Source organism: Acanthopagrus latus, chromosome 7 (genome assembly GCF_904848185.1).
Source record: "Acanthopagrus latus isolate v.2019 chromosome 7, fAcaLat1.1, whole genome shotgun sequence".
NCBI lineage: Eukaryota > Metazoa > Chordata > Actinopteri > Spariformes > Sparidae > Acanthopagrus > Acanthopagrus latus.
Window position 1 is genome coordinate 948,200 of NC_051045.1, and position 19,041 is coordinate 967,240.

General features: G+C 44.5%; 2 protein-coding genes and 1 long non-coding RNA gene across 6 annotated transcripts in view; 1 reads left to right on the forward strand and 2 right to left on the reverse strand.

Moving 5' to 3' along the window:
• The window catches only part of LOC119022489 (putative C-type lectin domain family 20 member A), an 826,153-nt gene that overhangs the window by 56,345 nt on the left and 750,767 nt on the right, over positions 1–19,041 (reverse strand). The window lies entirely within an intron of this gene.
• On the reverse strand, positions 2,822–13,482 carry gpr37l1b (G protein-coupled receptor 37 like 1b). Its single transcript, XM_037103400.1, has 4 exons — positions 11,896–13,482; positions 7,908–8,216; positions 6,404–6,775; positions 2,822–5,818 (listed from the first exon to the last, which is right to left on the reverse strand). Exons 1-4 carry the CDS (start codon positions 12,601–12,603, stop codon positions 5,651–5,653), a joined length of 1,557 nt encoding a protein of 518 aa, XP_036959295.1. The 5' UTR covers positions 12,604–13,482; the 3' UTR covers positions 2,822–5,650.
• Positions 14,595–19,020, forward strand: LOC119022502. 3 transcript variants are annotated; one of them, XR_005075947.1, is made up of 6 exons: positions 14,595–14,821; positions 14,911–15,004; positions 15,854–15,939; positions 16,598–16,730; positions 17,733–17,898; positions 18,497–19,020. It is a non-coding gene; the product is annotated as an uncharacterized LOC119022502 (long non-coding RNA). The 3 variants fall into 3 exon arrangements; XR_005075946.1 differs by having other exon boundaries at positions 14,602–15,004; positions 18,497–19,016; XR_005075945.1 differs by lacking the exons at positions 14,595–14,821; positions 14,911–15,004 and having other exon boundaries at positions 15,069–15,939; positions 18,497–19,013.

The window sequence follows — 19,041 nt, forward strand, 5'->3', positions numbered from 1 at the left end:
GCTGTTGAGATGTATAAGAATCTAAAGTTAGGCCAACTCAGTCCCCCACAGAACAAAAGAATAAATAAGTGAAGTGGATGCGATCGTGTGAAAGATACACCCACCTTATGGATAGATGTGGGACTCGAACCTGTGACCTTCCTGTTACATAAGTGCAGCCTGCAGTTGGTTCCCATCCAGTCTGTCCCAGAGACTTTCACGCATGACCAATGGAGGTCTAGTCTAGTGTGTGTGTGTGTGTGTGTGTGTGTGTGTGTGTGTGTGTGTGTGTGTGTGTGTGTGTGTGTGTGTGTGTGTGTGTGTGTGTGTGTGGCTTCATTAGTGAACAGAGGCGGTCTGTTCAGTAGTTTGTATCGGAGGCGAGCGCTCATCACTACTAATGAGAACAACATCACCGGCCTCCTGAAACACTCTGTTCCTCCAACTGTCCATCAATCTCTCCCTCCGGTTCTGCTCGTTAAACTTCCTCCTTCTCTGCTCGCAGCTCACCAACACATTTAAATCACAAGTCAAAGAGACGGTTTAACAAAATGACAGACCAAGAAATGTTCTCAGGTGCATCAAGTGTCTGTTAAAGCCTTTTTCTACCGAGATTACAAAAAAAGTTTTACAAGTTACAAAAAAGTGAGTCAAGATTATTCGAAACCTTCCAACATTTTAAGATCAGGTTCAGACCGTCCGACAGTCTTACTGTGTCCCAAATGGAAACGGATCTCTGTTTTTATCTCTTGTGGTGAAAAAAGTAGACAAAAACCAAAACGATGTCCCGACAGAAACACGACAGAATTGGTTCCTGGGCTCAGACTTCGTGGTCGGTCCTGAGCGTCAGCCCGGTTTATCTGTTAATGTGACGGGTTTACAGATCCACCCTCCAGAACCATGAATATCAAACGTGTTCCACCTGGTTTGTAATCTGAATGTTCTCTTCTGGAAGTTTGCGACCACAGGTGAGGAGTGGACGTTAGATCGATCTTGAATCAAAAGCTTTACCTCCCACCTTCATTCACAAACAAGGACCTGAGACACTTCACTCCTCCAGTCATGGAGGTTCCGTCTTCTTTTTACACGGACACTGAACCGAAGTGTTGAGGGGGAGGCAACAGATGCAGAAGACACTGATCCTGTCTGTGGACCTCTGAAGGTCACAGAGACCGAGAAGAAACGCTACATCTGTCGTTCAATTTTGATCTCTTTTCCTGGTCCAGGTTGTCACAGCGACGCTAGATGAAGCTCAGATGTGTTGGTCTGACAATAAAGTTGTTCTTCATGCTACAAATGTAACCGTAGTATCTCCTGTCTGACTGACTGACTGTCTGTCTGTCTGACTGACTGACTGTCTGTCTGTCTGACTGACTGTCTGTCTGTCTGACTGACTGTCTGTCTGTCTGACTGACTGTCTGTCTGACTGACTGACTGACTGACTGACTGTCTGTCTGACTGACTGACTGTAAGACTCTAAGCATCATTTCCTAACTGCCCTTTAAATTTGTAAATCTCCTTCACGGGTGGCCGGGGGTAACCAGGCAGAGACGGGGGAGGAGAGAGACTCGCATTTATTAGAAAAGAGTTTGAGTTTCTAAATTAACAGAACCGTGTGTGTGTGTGTGTGTGTGTGTGTGTGTGGATTTGAGCTGGTATCCCGTGGCGACGGGACAGTAGTGAGGTCATTGATATGCAGTGCAACAGCTCTGCTCCTCACTCTTGAGCAGCGAGGAAGGATTCCCTCACTCCGTTTCAAACTACATCAAAAACTGTTTCTCAAAATCTGTTCTTTGAAAATAAAACCAAATTCTTCCTGTTGTGTTTTACCTCAGAAAAGGTTCATTAAGCGTTTTTTTAAGTGTCTTCTTCCCTGATCAGGTTTTTGTTTCAGTCAGACAAAGTTCTTATAGAAAAGCTTCTGTAACAACAACTTCTGAGAAAAGTAACTTGTAGAGAAACAACATCTGTCAGAAACATATCGGACAGCAGTGCAGATTTCACAGCCCTCGTCTTTTTATCTCTGGCGTCACCGTAAGCAAAAACTTTGAGTTTGAAACCTTTAATTCTGTCGTGTTGCCAAATGAAGGACACTCTGTCACATCTTATTTGCCTTGTTTATGCACCAGTGCGATGACTCTTCTGTCCACAGTAATGTGTTAAAAGTAAATCACAGTATCATCTGCGTAGCAACGTTGCGACGTGGCTGCTGGTTCTGGAAATGTTTTTCTTTCTCTACATGATGTTGCTCATCCTGAAAACTCAGAACTCACCTGGATAATCAATGATCCGCCACCGCGCCATATTTTCCAGCTGGCAGCGCCGTACATGATCTTTCTTGTCCAAATGCACCATGGGAGTTGTAGTTGCCTCTTTGAGTTTTAATGTTCACCTTCTTAATAACCAAATATTTTCTAACACAGTTCTTTGTCTTTTGGACTGATGACTCGAGCAGAGATTCGTGTCTAACCAAGCTGTATATGAGCTGCAGTTTGGTTGCATAACTTTGTCAACGGAAAAAAAATAATTGGTTTCCAGAATCATGCGTGCCAAAAATATCTCCTCCTGCTCACTAATGCAGAATAATGTCTGAGGAAGCAGACTGTGGAGGAACAAGAGGCCCGAGCATGTTGTGGTGAGCACATCAGCTCTCAGGTCACCGACATCATGATGTCACCAATAAGTTTTCCAGACAACTGCAGTTTAAATTATTTATTTATAAATTACCAACTCTACATCCGATTGACCGGTCGATTCTTTGTTCACAAGATTAAACCAGACAGGAGCGACACAACACTCAACACTTTAACTGGGAAAGAAAACTATAAGACAGGCAGTGAAGTTGGTTTGTTTTGTGTGGACTGTCCCTTTATTAAACAGTTATGACAGACACTAAATGTCAACTTTGTTCACATGTACAGTTCAAACAGGACGACAGACGGACTGTTAGTGTGTCTCGTTTCTTGTGTCAGACCGAACAGCATCGGCTTCGTCTGAGAGAATAAACCTGCATCCCAACGTGACGTCTGTGTCGTCGTCGTTGCTGCTCTGAGTGTTTCAGAGAGATGCTTTCTCCTGACCTGGACCAGAACATTCACCGTACTTTTGTCTCCTGTGGATGATGTCATCGCCCACATCCTGCTCGCTCTGATGTCCTGATGTCACATTAAAAACAACCAGACCGTGAACCTCAACCTGTGACTCCACCAGATAGACGCTGCGTTCCGTCTCCACCACGCCAGCAGAGCTGATGGATTCACTGTAGTCTCTGTGTGAACTTCCAGCAGGTCTGCTGCGTGTCTGGCCGAAGCCCTCCAGAACAGATACGCTGGACTTCTATTTCTGATGGATGCTGGAGCGCGACGCAGCAATTCAGCTGAATTTAGCACCAAGCAGACTGGAAGTCAAGCACAGAGTGATTATATGATTATTGCGGGAACTCCTTGGTCTCGTGACACCAGTTGTCGACCGTACTGAGCTGTGGTGGACTCAAAACACAACCGGTTGGCGGACGGTGGATGGCGGAGCAAACCTGGGTCAGAGCTGTAACGCAGCGGACACGTATCTGGTAGAATCTCTGGGTCAGAGGATCAGAGTCCATCACAGAGCGACGACTGTCAACATATTGTTGTCATAGAGACGCTTCATCTCAGAGCTCCTGAGCACAGCCAGCACTTTACTTTTTTTAAAAAGAAGTCGTGGACACGAGGCTTTAGAGCTCATACTGTTATTGATACTGTTGAAGATATTAGCTTCCAGGCTAAATGTTGCAAATATTTGTGTAGCGTTGGATAAATGACAAACTATCTCCTCCAACTCCACCTGGTTCACTTTCATCACAACAGTTGTTTGAATGTCCTTGTAGAGTTGCTGTTGCCTCCACGGCCGCGAGCTAACAGTTAACAAGCGGTCACATGAAGGATTCTGCAGTAGTTTGCTGCCAGATGTTATCTCTGATGAATAAAACCAGCAGACACCAAACATCTGGTTTCTTTTTCTCTATTTTACATTAGCAAAGAGGAAAAACACGAGCAGTCGCACAAACGAACCGACACAGTTCAGATGTCATACTGAATTATTTTCCCAGGTTCCGTCTGCAGGTGTAATTTCAAATAAAAAGTGCTGATTCAGTGTTAAAGATGTTTGTAAATGTGCTGAACACCTTTAATTTTTGGGTGAAAACCTGAAGCTGCACGAAACGACAGATGCAGTTTCCTGTCGGGTTAGTGTTGTTAGTCGCTCTAGCGGCTGTTGACTCGGATGCTGAGGAGACACTAAGGCACAATCGGCTCTGACATGTTTTAATACCATGAATTTACCACTGTGATACTGAAACATTACAAAGGCATGGACATTCCTGTGACATAAAAAAACACGACTATCTGTTCCCGACATAAAAAGATGTAGTTAGTCGTTCATCTAGAACTAAAATAATCTACATTCATTTGTTCTTGTTCTTCATTTGTTCTAGTTGTTTGAGTCTGACAGAGTGAAAACGCTGCTAAACAAATATTAATACTTCAAAAAACCTACACAGTTTAACTTCCTGTACAAAGAGACCGTCTCAGTGCTGAGGAGGCCGAGTCCTGTTCAATAGATCTCCTCCGTCCCCGCTTCACCACTGTCTTCCTCAGAAACATGAACGAAGCTGCTCGGTCTGAAACACGGTCCGCTCGCTGTGATTGGTTGATTGTTTTCCAAACATTCATTCTCCAGAGTTGGTGGAAAATGTGTTTTTCGTGGAGCACGTTCGGGAAACTGTTGGTGTTAAAAGAAGTTTTTATTTGGGGCCGATATTAGTTTGCAGTAAAAGTGAAAGTCTGAAACAGCGATGAAGTAAACGTAAGAACCGTTTACTAAAGTTCTGTTCTTAAGTGCACTTTTCATGTATTTTACTTGAGCATTTCAGTTTACTGCTATTTTATACTTCACTACATTTACTGGCAATCTGACAGAAAAGTCAGTGATACTGTTAATCAGTAAAATGCTGAATATCGGCCCGACAGTCGGCCAGTTGAAGTTTAACAGCTGGATTATTTCTGTCATCATGTTTTGTATATTTATCTAAAAATCTCACCGTTGTTTCTTTGAAGCAGCTTCGTCTTGTTCCCCATCATCTCCTGTCAGAGGTCTAAACTGCTGCCCTGATTTAGGTTTTAATTATCTGCTACTTTCCCATGAAACACATGAAAACTTGAGCTTCAGACCAACTAAAGAAGACATCCGTGTTGTGTTTCCACCGTCGTCAAACATCGTGCATTATTACAGCAGGAAGTTGGAGGGAAGAGTCCGTTCGGAGAGTCCTGAAACAGGCTCCTGCTTTTATCACAGCTGGTTGTGCAAGTACAGCAACATTTCTAATCTCACTACAGATTAAACTTCACTTCCTGCACAGAGACGAAGCCGGAGGGGAAACTCGTGTCCATAGTGGAATATCATACAAATGGTACTGGAGGGAAGACGAGAGGACGGAAAGAAAGAAGACAGTTGATTCACAAGTGTTCTGGAAAAGAGAGAGAAATATGGAAGGACAGAATATGTAGAAGGAGAAAATGATGCGTTAACAAACACTAAGGAAGGAGGAGAAACTGCGTTGGAGGGTAAAAGAAGAGACAGATTGATTTATGAAGGAGGGAGTGATGGACTGATGGTTAAAGAGGGACCTATGGCTCTAGCTGGAGATGGACAAGATGGCCGACGTCTCTTTAGCCTTGTCGAAGAAGATGGACGTCTCATTGGCCGCCTTCAGTTTGGCGGAGCTTGGCGAGCCCTGAGCTGCGGTGGGCTGACACTCCTGACAGCAGCAGCAGCAGCAGTCCATGAAGGCCTGACCGAGAGCCTGAAACACGACGACATGCAGGTCAGTGACGTCGCCGGTTTAAACACGTCGACTCAATAACAGCTGCGTCTGAACCGGACTCAGAGTTAATGTGTAAATGTTGTACACTTTGGATAAAGACTGAAGGAAACAGTTAAAAATACACCTGCAAACACCTGAAAAGCTCAGAGATCATGTGTTAAATCTTGTTGTATTGTAAGTCTGTTCACTGCTGTAGTTTTCACACGTTCAGATCTCGTCCACAGTCGATACTAAGACGTGAAAGAAGCAAATTTGGGTCTAAATTTAGTGTATTCTAGCACAAACCCCCATAAAGATCCAGACTATCTGGAGGAATAAACACCAGGACTCTCATCAGATTCTGCTCTGATCCCGAGGTACCGACAGGAGGAGAGCTCACAGATTATTTTCTAATTTCTGGGATTAAGAAGTGGATTTTTCTTCACTCCTGTTTATCGACCTGACTGCAGCAGTGATCCAATTATAAAGAGCTTAAATATAAACACTTCAGTGTTGTGGACCAATCAAAACATTTGATCTTGATGTTTCTGGACTCTGGTCCCGTTACTCTCCGTCTCGACCCACCTTGCACAGACACAGCAGCAGCACCGGCGTCACCGATGACTTGAAGAACAACAGGAAGTGATGTAACAGTGCCAGCATCGAGGCGGTGTCCTCGGAGACGGTGATGTGCGTGTAGGCCAGCGTGATGTTGCAGACGTGTTCGGGCAGAGCGCAGATACCGTAAACCACAGCCAGCGCCAGCAGCGTGCAGTTCAGCTGCCGCTCCACCGCCTGGTGCTGCTGGCGCTTCTGATTGGAGGACCGGTCGTCCTGGTTACGCTGCTTTTGGGCGGAGGTGGAGTCGCTGTTGACATTGCGGGTGGCCATCTGACAGAGGACGGTGAAGAGGACGGGGAGGCAGAAGTAGCAGCCGAAACACCACCACATACGACCCTGAAGGTACAGGAGTAATCTGATTACTCACATGCAGATACAGTAATACTTGGCTGTACTTTTCAGTTTTTGGAAGTTATGGTGCTGACTGGACTGTTCAGGTTCTGAGCAGCACTGTAATACTTTATTACTTCCACCAAGGAGGTTCTGAATCGTTTGTTTGTAGCCCTGAACAGACTTCACTGACTTTTCTGGACAACAGGACGGATCCAGGAATATTTTCTGTCTTTCTTTAACGTTGTCAGAATCAGTGTTGTTCAACATTTAAGATGATTTCTCAGGGAATAATTGACAGACTCGGATGAAAAAATCTATCCGTCTGTTCGTTCTCTGGATTCATTTTGTCCAAGTTCTCTGAAAACTTACAGTTGTGGCGAGTGGACCAGTACCACCAGAAACTGGGGGGTTGTTGTTCAGTCATTTAAGCAAGAAGGCAAAGAAGTCTGAACCATGGTGGAGATTTAAAGGTGATGGTGTTGACGGTCATAGTTTCTCTCATGGGTTACATCAGTGAAGAGAATTCTCCGCCTCAGTGGCGTGATGTGTCTGATGACCTCACACTGCTGCCGTCCTCTCTTACACTATCACGACCTCCTGAATCAAAGTGTGTCATCTGTTTTTATATCAGTCGGTCATTTCACTGCCACAACACTGCCGGACTCACAGAGGCACCTACATTACCTACAATGCAAATTAGCCCCTGAGTTACATCACTGAATGCAAATGATCAGACTACATGCAGCTTCCTCTGGAGCTACGAAAGACTTTGTATCTTTTGGTGGAGTTTCCCTTTAAATGTCTGATACCTGTAGAGACCTGGTACACCTGCTGACAAGATCAGCTGTTGGGTCAGTTTGTACTCTGAACATTTTGAATTCCACGAGCCTCTGAAACGTGAGAGATTATGATGCTGCAGGTTAAATGATCAGTCGTTCCTCCTCAGTGAAGAGAGACAGAAACACTCCTGCTGTCACTGAATGCATCAGCAGTCCATTCAAATGTAACTCTACACCTCAGAGGGATCAGAGAGAAGGAAGTCACAGCGTGACGGATTAACATGTTAATATTTACTCAGAAGACTTTCAGAACTTCCTGCGGGTCAGTCGGTCCTGTGTGTCTGCTCCGTCCTCACCTGGTGATACCTGAGCAGCAGAGAGTGGAGGGAGTCGGGCAGGTAGAGGGACAGAGGGGAGGAGGGGGTGATGGTGCAGGAGTCCACCAGGCGGCCGGTGGACGGGGACACGGCCTGGCTCAGCTGCCACAGGAAGATCTCGGGGCTGGACAGCAGCAGAGCGGCGAGCCACACCAGCAGCAGCTTCAGCAGCACCGAGCGGCAGCGCTCCACCCGCCGGGCCTTCGGCTGGGACGAGGAGGTGGCGGCGTGGAAACGATCGATGCCCAGAGCGCAGAGAGTGAAGGAGGTGATGCCCAGAGACACGGCCTGCAGGGAGGAGGAGGAGGAGGAGGAGGAGGAGGAGGAGGAAGAAGAGGAGGAGGAGGAGGAGGAGGAGGAAGAGGAAGAGGAGGAGGAAGAGGAGGAGGAGGAGGAAGAGGAAGAGGAGGAGGAGGAGGAGGAGGATCAGTCACATCTCAGATGATCAAACTGCTCACAGGGAAAACAGTTCAACATTTACGTTGAGCTGTTAAGCTGGGAACAAACACGACTTCATCGACTCTTTTCGGGTCGCTTCTGACTCTGTTCACCGACAGCAGCAGCAGACAGGACCCGTCCTCAGACCGCTGCTGCTTTAAACACTGAAAACCTTTCAATTATTCTCCTGTTGATGATCAGAAGGAGATACTGGAGCTGAGTGTCAGAACAATAACTCCAACCTGATGTAAGCAGTTCTTTGTTGGAGACCAGCGTTGGTGCTGGTGCCGCTCTGGAACAGGTTCTGATCCAGCACTTTTACTCCTTTGTTGCTTATTAAGTAAATTTATCGCCAGGAAGTTATTTTTACTACTTAGATGTGTTTAATATTTGTAAGTACATAAATATTTGTTTCATTTATTTTTTTAAACTGACCGTGTGCAGTATAAAAGTTATGTTTCTTTAATTAAACTAAGATCAGATGAAACATTCTACAGCACATCCTACCATCTTCATACAATAAGAAATAATCTACTCTGCTCAGTCTGTAGAGAACTGACTGTGTGTGAAGTATTCCTTCTTCTTCTTCTTCTTCTTCTTCTTCTTCTTCTTCTTCTTCTTCTTCTGAAAACAGTAAATTGAGCTCAGTGTGTCTCACAGACTGAAACCTTGGATCAGTACGTAGCGTCCTCTAAGTGGCCAGAACATTAAACTGTGAACAGTTCTGAGCGTAAAGATGATTCTACAACATGATTCAGCACATAAACATCCTCAGAGCAGCTGAGACTTAATGAGGTCGGTGAGGAGAAACTGTCTGACTTCCTGTCTGTGGCTCTCAGCTCCGAGCTGATTGGTTCCTACTGAGGAATATTTAAAAACTCAGAGTTCAGTTTCATGTTCAACAAGGACTTTTCAGAAGTGACTGACAGTCGCAGTTTGACTCTTTACAGAACCAACTCAGTGATAATCATGATACTGACATCCTGAACTACAAATCTACATCGTTGACTTCAATGAAATATTACATCTAATTAATAATGAATACAGATAAATTATTACAAATCATCACTGAATGATGTTGTGGAGTCGCAGCAGTTCTGTAAAAAAAGAATAATTCAGTCAAAGAACAAGAAAATTGATGATATAAAGAGGAATAATCAGGTTTGATGGCACTCATACGGCTCCATAAAGAAGAGATGAGATTTTTAATATCAGTTCAAATATGAATAATTTGTGTTAATGTGTTAAAACCTGCTAAAAATCATGATGTGTGTGTGTTCAGATCAGTCTGATAGCAGTTTGTCCTCCAAGGCCAGATGGAGAGACTTTTTTTAGCCTAGCTTAGCTTAGCTTAGCTTAGCACAAAGACTTGAGTGAAGAGACAGTTGGCTAAAGTCACATCCAGAGAGAAAAACCCCAAACTGTCTGCGTGACTCTGGATAAGACGGCGAACACTTTGAGTGTCTCTGTGGAGGGAGGATCTGTGAGAGCAGCAGGCCGGTCCAGCAGACAGCAGCTCACCTGCTGCTCTCACTTCCTGTTTCTGATCAGCACAAAGATAAAACTGCACCGACAGACTGATGGAGCCTGAAGACTGTTGGTGACCTGCTGGATCTGGATCGAGTGCTTTACACCGACACAGATCTACAATTACAGATAAGTCGAAGTCAAATATATCAGATTTACAGCAAAACTGTTCAGTAATAGTTTTTTGACTCTTTGAAGGACAAACTGATACTTGAGAAATCTGCAGCTTTTATAAATAAGATAACTGAATAAAACTGAAGTAATGTCCAAAGCTTTTGAGGTCACTTGCTGCTCGGATCAACATGTGGTGAAGTAACGGGCCAAAGCAAAGCTAAAGTTAAAGCTAGCACACATCATGTAAGAACGGCCTGCAGATGAGAAACTCATCTGCATCTGGTTTTAACACTCAGTCTGTGTCTGGAGGAAACGTCTGGTCTCGGGTCAGAGCGTTCACACCCGGGCCGAGCAAGAGTTCTGGTGCTGATCACATCTGATGTTTGAGCTCCAACTTTCTTTCCTTTACAGTGGAAACACTCGAACGTAGCTTTTATTTTGACGGGCAGCTTAAGAGAGCAGGAAGTGATGTAGACGGGCAGCTTTTCACTTGGACTCTGGTTGTTCTGATACCGAGACCAGAATCAGAATATTGGATACTGGAATCGATATTCTGATTCTGCATCACTTATTGATTAGAGACGGGAGCTGCTGCTTCCTGGCAGCTTCTCGTTCTCTGTTGAAAGACAGATACCTGGGATCAGTTCTGTTCACGGTGGATTATTAGAAACCACCTTTACCTAAATGTTCATAAGGACAATTGTCGCGTACTTTACTTAAGTATTTCCTTATTTGACACATGTAGTTATTCGTTACTTTGCAGAGTCAGATTATTCAGTCTTTTTAGGGACTGTGTGTGAGAGGACGCTGCAGCAGAGCCCAAGTAGAACTTTCTTATATTTATATTTTTTTAATCTGCAATCTGACAGAAGAATCACAGATACTGACATCGGAAAAAAAAATCGGAATATCGGCCCTGATGATCATTCTGCTCCTAATTATCACCTCTGTAATGTTCAGTGGTTTGTTGCTGATCCTCACAGGTCTGAAGACATCCTCACATCTGAAGCTGATTTTCAAACGCTCTGAAAATAACCTGAGCAGAGATCTCCTTTTTTTATACGCTTCTGGAAACTGATCTAAACGACATGTTAGACACTGACTCCCTGACCAGGTCTCAGTCCTGAAGAACCAATCAGACCTGAACCAGGTGTGAATGAGTCCTGATAATAACCCGGCTGGACCCTTCATCCATCACCTCCATCAGAGCGACAATACATGTCATCCTCCTGCTCCTCAGAGGATGAACCCAACACCAAGAGGAAGAACAAGAAGTCTCACCGGGGGGGAAGTGAAACCAGATGTCTGAGAGGATCTTAGTTCTTGTTGTTTTGGAGTCAAAACCACAAGAATGAACATCTGTGATTGTGTAATTTTACAGAACATATTTTTAAAACATTCTGAACAATCTCCCCACATCAGAGCATCCTGATAAAAAAAGAACTTAAATAACCAGACGACTGGAAGTTTGTTCATGTCCTGCATGAAAACACTTGAAGCCAAAGCTCATTAAATAATTAACTGGGCAAACTTATTAAACAACTCGACTGGAGCACTGCAGAGCTCAGTGAGGAAGTTCAAGCTTCAAATGAGCTTCGAACGACAGTCGTGCTGCCGATCACGTCATCTGAGCTTGACTGGCTGAGACGCAGGATCAATAATCTGCTACTCTGATCATCAGGATGAAAATTAAAACCAGACTAAAACCAGCGACTCATGAAAGCTTCACAGAGTGGTCGACTTTATCACACATTCTGGTTCTATTTGTGTTATTGTTCGTACCAACTGCAATATTGACAATCAAATCCAGTAATTATGGAACATCTGGTGACACTGACTCTCACCGACTCACTCCTCCACCTCCTACATGCACACAAGCCCCACCCACCTCCATATAAGGCACCATGCGGCAGGTGATGTCACCCAGGATCCTCCTATGGGAGAGCTGGTTGAGGACCACCACAGGAAGACACAGCACCAGAACCAGGAAGTCCCAGAATGCCATGCTGGCCAGCAGGTAGTTCCAGGCGGACCTCATGTAATAGTTGTTCCACACGATACACATGACGGCCATGTTTCCCACCACGCCCACCGCCAGCACCAGGCCGGCCAGGAACAGCACGGCGTAGGCCGCGTATGAGCTCTCCGCCAGCGGGTAGAAGGGGTTGAAGAGTCCCGGGCCGTCGAGGTCGGAGCTGGAGGCGTTTCCATGGAGATTTGTGTCACCGTGGTCGCCGCTGTCGTCTCCTGCTGAAGCTTTCGTTGCGTTGTCGAACTCGGTGGCCTGCGGCGACGTCACCGAGTCGTTCTCAAACGATTGGCTGAAGGTGGACTGCTGCTCGTCCTCGTCGGCCCCACGGGCCAGGCGGCGGTGCTGGTCCACATCCAGATCCAGCAGCTCAGGGAGGGGGAGGCTCTGGTTGGGGGCGTCGTCCTGGGTCCTGAGCTGCTTGGCGATCCAGAGGGGCTCCAGTTTGACCCGGGAGGACGGTTTGTCACCGGTGTCAAGTTGACTGTCGGGTTGCCCGACGCTCTTTGCATCTGTAAACAGCAGCGGCAGGTACAGACAGAACCACAGACCGACCCACGGAGTCATGATGACGGTTTCAAGGTGAACGATTGCTTTTAAATTTGGTAGATGTTGTTTTTGAGACAACAGAAGAGCGTAGAGTTTAATTCCAGTTGTGTTTCTACAGCGTATCAATACTCAGTCGATAGAACAACCAAAGTTTCCAGAACCTTTCAGGAGGATGTGGATCGGGTCCAAAGGTCCTGGAAAATGAAGATAAATTCTTCAGTAAGTCGGGAACGTCAGGAAAGATGTTGGAACGTTTTGACTCGACATCCAAGTAAATGATGAAGAAACACAGTCGCTCGTTCAGACATCCACTGGATTTATGATGTTTGTAGTCCAGACAATCTCTTCTTCTTCTTCTGTTTCTTCTTCTTCTTCTTCTTCTTCTTCTTCTGTTTCTTTTTTTTTCTTCTCTTCTATTTCTTCCTCTTCCTCTTCTCCTTCTGTTTCTTTCTCTTCTCTTCTCTTCTCTTTCAGCCTCGTCTCTTTAAACCCTCGTTACTCTTTAAGTTTCCCACTTTAGAACTGGACTCTGTGTTTCCCATCCATTAGTAATCCTAACAGGTGCTGGAGCTCCAGGAGGAGGGGGAGCAGGGTGAGGGTCCGTGTCCGTGTCAGGGCTGCTGCGTCTGGGCTGCAGGCAGCGCAGAGACTGGGTGTCCTGGAGCTCTGAGGGTCTCTGGGAACAAGCAGCCCTCTGCAGTATGGCTGGATGGAGCCTTTGTCAGGACACACACACACACACACACACACACACACACACACACACAGGCCTGCAAACACAAGCATACAAACAAGGTTGGCACGCACACAAATACACACATTTGTCTGCACAATCATGCATGCATAGTTTCTTTTGCTCTTTTTGGCTCTAACTTGGGCTCTCTCTCTCTCTCTCTCTCTCTCTCTCTCTGTCTGTCTCTCTGTCTGTCTCTCTCTCTCTCTCTCTCTCACGCATTGAAATGCAGTCTGCTCTGCTGCCCTCTGGTGGTGGATATACTGGGAACCAGTTGAGAAAAAAACATGTCTGACTCGAATACTGATGAAACCCCTGTTCTGTGTGTGTGTGTGCGTGCATGTGTGTGTTGTTGTGAGAACCGACAGTGAGAACATTTTTGCAGGGTGAGCACAGATTTGGCTTCTCTTCACTTTGTTCTGTTTGTCCTGATTCTCTCCTTCATACTTGAGTTTATCTGAAGATCGAGACAAGTTCAGTGTCTTCGATCAATAAATCTGATGTCATGTCATTATCCATAACCGCTTATCCCTTTCCATGGGGTCGCGGGGAGTTGCTGCTGGAGCCAATCCCAGCCTTGTCTCAGGGCGAGGGCAGGGTGCTCCCTGGACAAGTCGCCAGCTCATCGCAGGGCCTCACTGATGAGCAATGTGGGGTTCAGTATCTTGCTCAAGGACACCTCAACATGCAGCTCAGCCTTGCCCAGAACCGGGATTTGAACCAGCAACCTTCTGATCACTAGTCGACCTGCTCTACCCGCTGAGCCGCAGCCGCCCACCAATAAATCTGATGTGAAACTCAAACCAGCAGTGAAAGTGTCTCCAGACAAGTGTTGTGTGTCACAGCCAGAGGACACAACCAATCGTTACTTTAGTTTGATGCATCTGAGGTGAATTCTGGATTCTTGTTATTTCCCAACATCAGCAGACTGATGTGGACCAATCAGACGCAGCGAGACGAGACAAAGACGTAAAAGCCGTAAGAAGCCGTAAACAGACAGAGAGGGAGGCTGGAATGTGGAGAAAAGGTGTGTTAGTGTCTCGTATCTGCAGAGAGTTTCTGATTTTCTCTCTTTGTTGCTGCTCGGGACGCTTTACCAACCCAACATGTCTATTTGACGTCCTGGGAATGAGACTCAACAATCAACTGTCTCTGTGGTGCGTTCAGGAACAGCTGGGACAAATCCTACTGATTCTACCTTTAACTTTAATAGTCTTTGAATTCTATTAATATGACGTGAGCTTCAGTTAGCTTTGAGCACAAATGTCCTTCAGAGGGAGACTTTTTACTCTGATACTCTGAGTCCATGTAGACTTTGTCTTATCAGATCTTTATAATCAGACATCTTCAGAATCTGCTTCTTAATCAGGTTGAAAGTGTTTTTTTCTACTTGGACTCGAGCTCCTGGTGTTTGTTGGAGGTGAAGTTTGATCAAGAGTGAAGAAAGCTGTTTGACATCAGGTGCTCCAAAGTGAAAATGTGACCTCACAGACAGAAATTCAGGTTGTTAGTTTGAGGAAAATGTTTCATCAGTTATATTGAACAATTCACCTGTTTAGTGTTGATACGCATTTCTGCTCTCACATTAACAGACCTGCAGTTCCACTTTGTACCACTGGAGGTCGATATCCATCCATGTCAGTGAGCAGCAGAATCACCTCCAACTCTCAGATCTCTGATCAGAAGGTAGAACCAGTGGACGAAGAAGGATTCAGATACGTTACTGCAGTAAAAGTATTTAATACCGCACTATAAAAATACTCTGTTACAAGTAAAAGTTACTGTAATCAGGAAAAAGTGCAGCAAGTATTGTTTCTGTAAATAGAGAAACATGAAAATAGAGTCCAGAGTGACGATCAGCTGATTACAGATTTATTCTGACTGATAGAAGTTGAGACACGTTTCACATAAACAGACGAGCTCACCGAGGTCTGAAGGAACTCAAGCAGAAAAATGTGGCGTGAAAATGTCTGAAAACACAAAAAAAGGAGTCATAGCCAATCAGAAGGTCAGGAAGAGCACACACACGCAGTCATGGCTAACATGAAGGAGGTTAGCATGTCACAATTAATATCTGCTCTTCATGTGTGTGAGTGTTATTGGCTGTTGTCCCATGATGCACTGGGGCAGTGCTGAAGTCAGTCTGCTGTTGGAGGATTTCAAAATGAAATCACAGAATAAATAGAACAGACCTTCAGAGGCCTTCAAGTAACTGAATACTTGTCTGAATAATGTTGATGCAATTCAAGAGACATTAAAGAAAATAGCAAGAAACAAGAAGGGAATTTTTCTTAAAAAAGCTCCCCATGAGGAGAACAGGAAGGGGCGGGGCTTCAGCTCTGTGTAGTGGCCTCAGCCAATAAGAGGCATCCACCTGACCCAGGTGAAGACACACCAGGTGATACAGATTCAAGTTAATGAAGCAACAAAACAACAAGACATGAGACGACAGAAGGGTCACATGCTTACGACATATAATATGATATAATATAATGTGAAGATAACACATGAACTCTTTGTCCTGGTTGAGATCAGGATATTTCAACACATCCAGTCTAAGAATCCATGAAGCTTCAGTTTGGTTTCTGCCTGCTGCTTCGTGCTTCTGCTGCAGCTCAGAGGTAAACCTACTTTTTACTCCACCACTTTATTTCAGTACCTTTAAATACTTCAGGTGAAGTATCGTAGACCACAGAACAGTTCTGGAGCTTCACAGTTAAAAAGAGAAACAACCAAAGAATCATCAGATGTGTCCATGCAGCTGTGATCACAGTCTGCAGGAGAGAACACATCACTAACTGATCTCAGACCAGATTTACACCTTTATGAACATGAAGTCTTCACTGGAGCTGCTGAGATAACAGTGTTAGTGAGTCTGAAGTGCACAAGCTCAAGATCTGATGTTTCTTTGGTTGTTTCTTTGGTTGTTTCTTTGTTTTAAATCAAGTCTCAGCTGCTTCAGTTGTTCAGCAGAACGCTGCAACTCCAGAACTGTTCTGTGGACGACCACACTTCACCTGTCAGGACATAAGAACTGTTCCTTTACGGATAAAACCAGCAGGGACAAAGATTCACAAACATAAAAGAAGAAACCTGATCATGAAATGTCCTCTGATTATTGGACCCATATCTGTATCTCCCACGTGGCCTCAGATCCTGCTGGAGGATCGTGGGTGAAGTGAAAACATGCTCAAGCAGCGGAAAATGGATTTCCAGAAGTCTCCAGGAGATTAACGTTAATATCATTAATGCTTTAACTCTTTTGTCCGTGTACGGCAGGTAACAGCTGACAGGACGAGCAGCTACCTGCCTGAAGTATCTGTGTCAGTGTGCTCAGCAGAGCTCAGCTGATCAGAGACGAGGAAACACATCAGAGTGTTGATCCTGACTCCTCACACAGACGCACCTGCAGGTAAAAATCCTCTTGTGCAACACAAGTTCATGTATACGTAACATTCTGACATGCTGAAAGAAAAACTGAGCTTTGTACCGTGAAGCAAGTTCAACAGAGCTCGACGACACCTGAAGCCTCCGTCAGAGATAATCAGCACCATGAGGCTGGTTATCAGGTCGCTTTGTTCCCTCAGCTTTCATCCTCACTCTGCACAGAACTCTGCACAGAACTCTGCACAGAACTCTGCATGGAAGCATGAGAGGAGGCGTTTGATATGACGTTTGACTTTTCTTTTCTTCTTCTTCAAAATGCAACATTTTGTCGTCTGCCTCTTATGAAATATGCGACATAATGAGGAATTCACAAGTCTAGATATTTATTTCACCTCTCAGTGTGTTTACATCTCTAACATGACACAAAGACAGAAAGAAGTTCATGTAGAACATCACTTCATACTTCAACTTCATACACAATATTTAATAATTATTCTTACATTCAGGTCTGACATCATTTATTTTAATATTTCTATTAAAAAATAAAAATGTTTTCAGTAGCTTCCAGCTCATCTTCTTGTCCTAGTTGAATGAGACTCGCCTCTTTTTTATTGGATGTTTTGGTCATAATTTAGAATATCATAGTGAAAAATCCTAGTTTTTCTCATTAGGTTTCATATATAGTCAGAAGTTTTTCGTCCATAGCTTCCAGTTCATGTGACTCAGTGAATAAAGATCAGTGCAGAAGTGTTGAGTGAGACTCGCCTCTTTTTATTGTATTTTGGTGCTTCCTCTTATTTTTGATGATATTTTTATTAAAAAATAATCTGTTTTTGTTCAATATCCTCCAGTGATGTGACCCAAAACGTTACAAAGTCACCAGGAATTAGTTTTCACGCATCTGATTGGATGCTTTTTTCTCCCAGAGGCCTCTGAGTTAACACTACCTGCTCCATCTTAACCCCTCTGGGAACTAATCAACCTGTATTAATCATTTAATTGAAACCTGACGTACTTTGATTGACAGGTCCCAGGTGAGGCAGCTCCTCAGAGTGACGGCCTCCAACAATCAACCAATCAGGCGAGTGGACCAGCTGGATATGGACACAGCGTCCTGCTCAGTGCGCTCTGCTCCTGCAGCTCTATATAAGGTCGTCCATCTCGCCAATGGAAAGACATGGAGGTCAGCACAGGTCAGCAGATACACACACACACACACACACACACACACACACACACACACACACACACACACACACACACACACACCTTATATGGGAGAGAAAGTCAGTGGAAAATGTCGGTGTGAAACAACAGAGCGTGAAATTCCTCCTTTCTCTTAAATCCAATCTAAATCTCCCGGAGCTGACAGTCATGTTTGGTTTGGAGCGAAGCATCACGCTGCAGCTCAGAGATGACCTGAAAAAATGAAATAAAACACACACACACACACACACACACACACACACACACACACACACACACACACACACACACACACACACACACACACTGGTCTGTTCATGGGGGATTTAACCCAAATACATACATGATCCATGTCCACTGACAGATCAAACTGGTTCTCATCGAGACACAACTCTCCTCAAACTTCAGCCACAGTTTTATGATTATTAAAACACTGTCAGTCTGCAGCAGCGTTAAACTGCTGTTCAGAAGAACACAGTGTAAGACCTCATGAGTCATAAATGTTGGGAATAACAGGTTTAATGTTCAACAATGCAAAGCCAAGTTAGCTGATATTGACTCACAGGTTCCTTCTCCGCCATGCAGGTTACAGGTGCTGGTATCAGCTGCTCCATCTGCTCACTGACTCTCACAAACTACCAGTGTTGATAAAGGAAAGGGAGCCATCATCGAGTTACAGTAAAGGTCTGGTGTTTAAATATAGCTCTGGTAAAAGGGAAAGTTGCTGATATGAAATGTAGGTGTGAATATAATGATAATGTGATCGGCTCACACTTCAGGCTCTATAGGCAAATTAACACGTCCATCACTGCGACAAACAAATACTTTTTATACACAAAGACAGAAAGAACATCATGTGTAACATTTGCCAAATTAAGATATAGGCTCAGACTGTTTGTAGACAACATTTCATAACATTTATAAAGATTCTCCCAAAGCAAAAAGACTCAAAATTGAGCTTTTTTTCTTCTTTCATAAATGGAGTGTAAATGGTGAAATCAGTGTAAACAGTGTGTTCAAACAGCTGATCAATGTTGGCAGATAAGACTTTAGCCCTTTTGACACAGAAGCAGACAGGCTGGTACAGACATGCTGCCACAAACTGACACTTTTTACAAGGAGACAAACAA

Coding starts and splice junctions, on each gene's coding strand:
- gpr37l1b (XM_037103400.1), bottom strand. CDS start 12,603: ATGACTCCGTGGGTCGGTCTGTGGTTCTGTCTGTACCTGCCGCTGCTG. Junction 8,217..11,895: donor GCATGGTGCCTTATATGGAG/GTGGGTGGGGCT, acceptor TCCTCCCTGCAG/GCCGTGTCTCTGGGCATCAC. Junction 6,776..7,907: donor TGCTGCTCAGGTATCACCAG/GTGAGGACGGAG, acceptor CTGTACCTTCAG/GGTCGTATGTGGTGGTGTTT.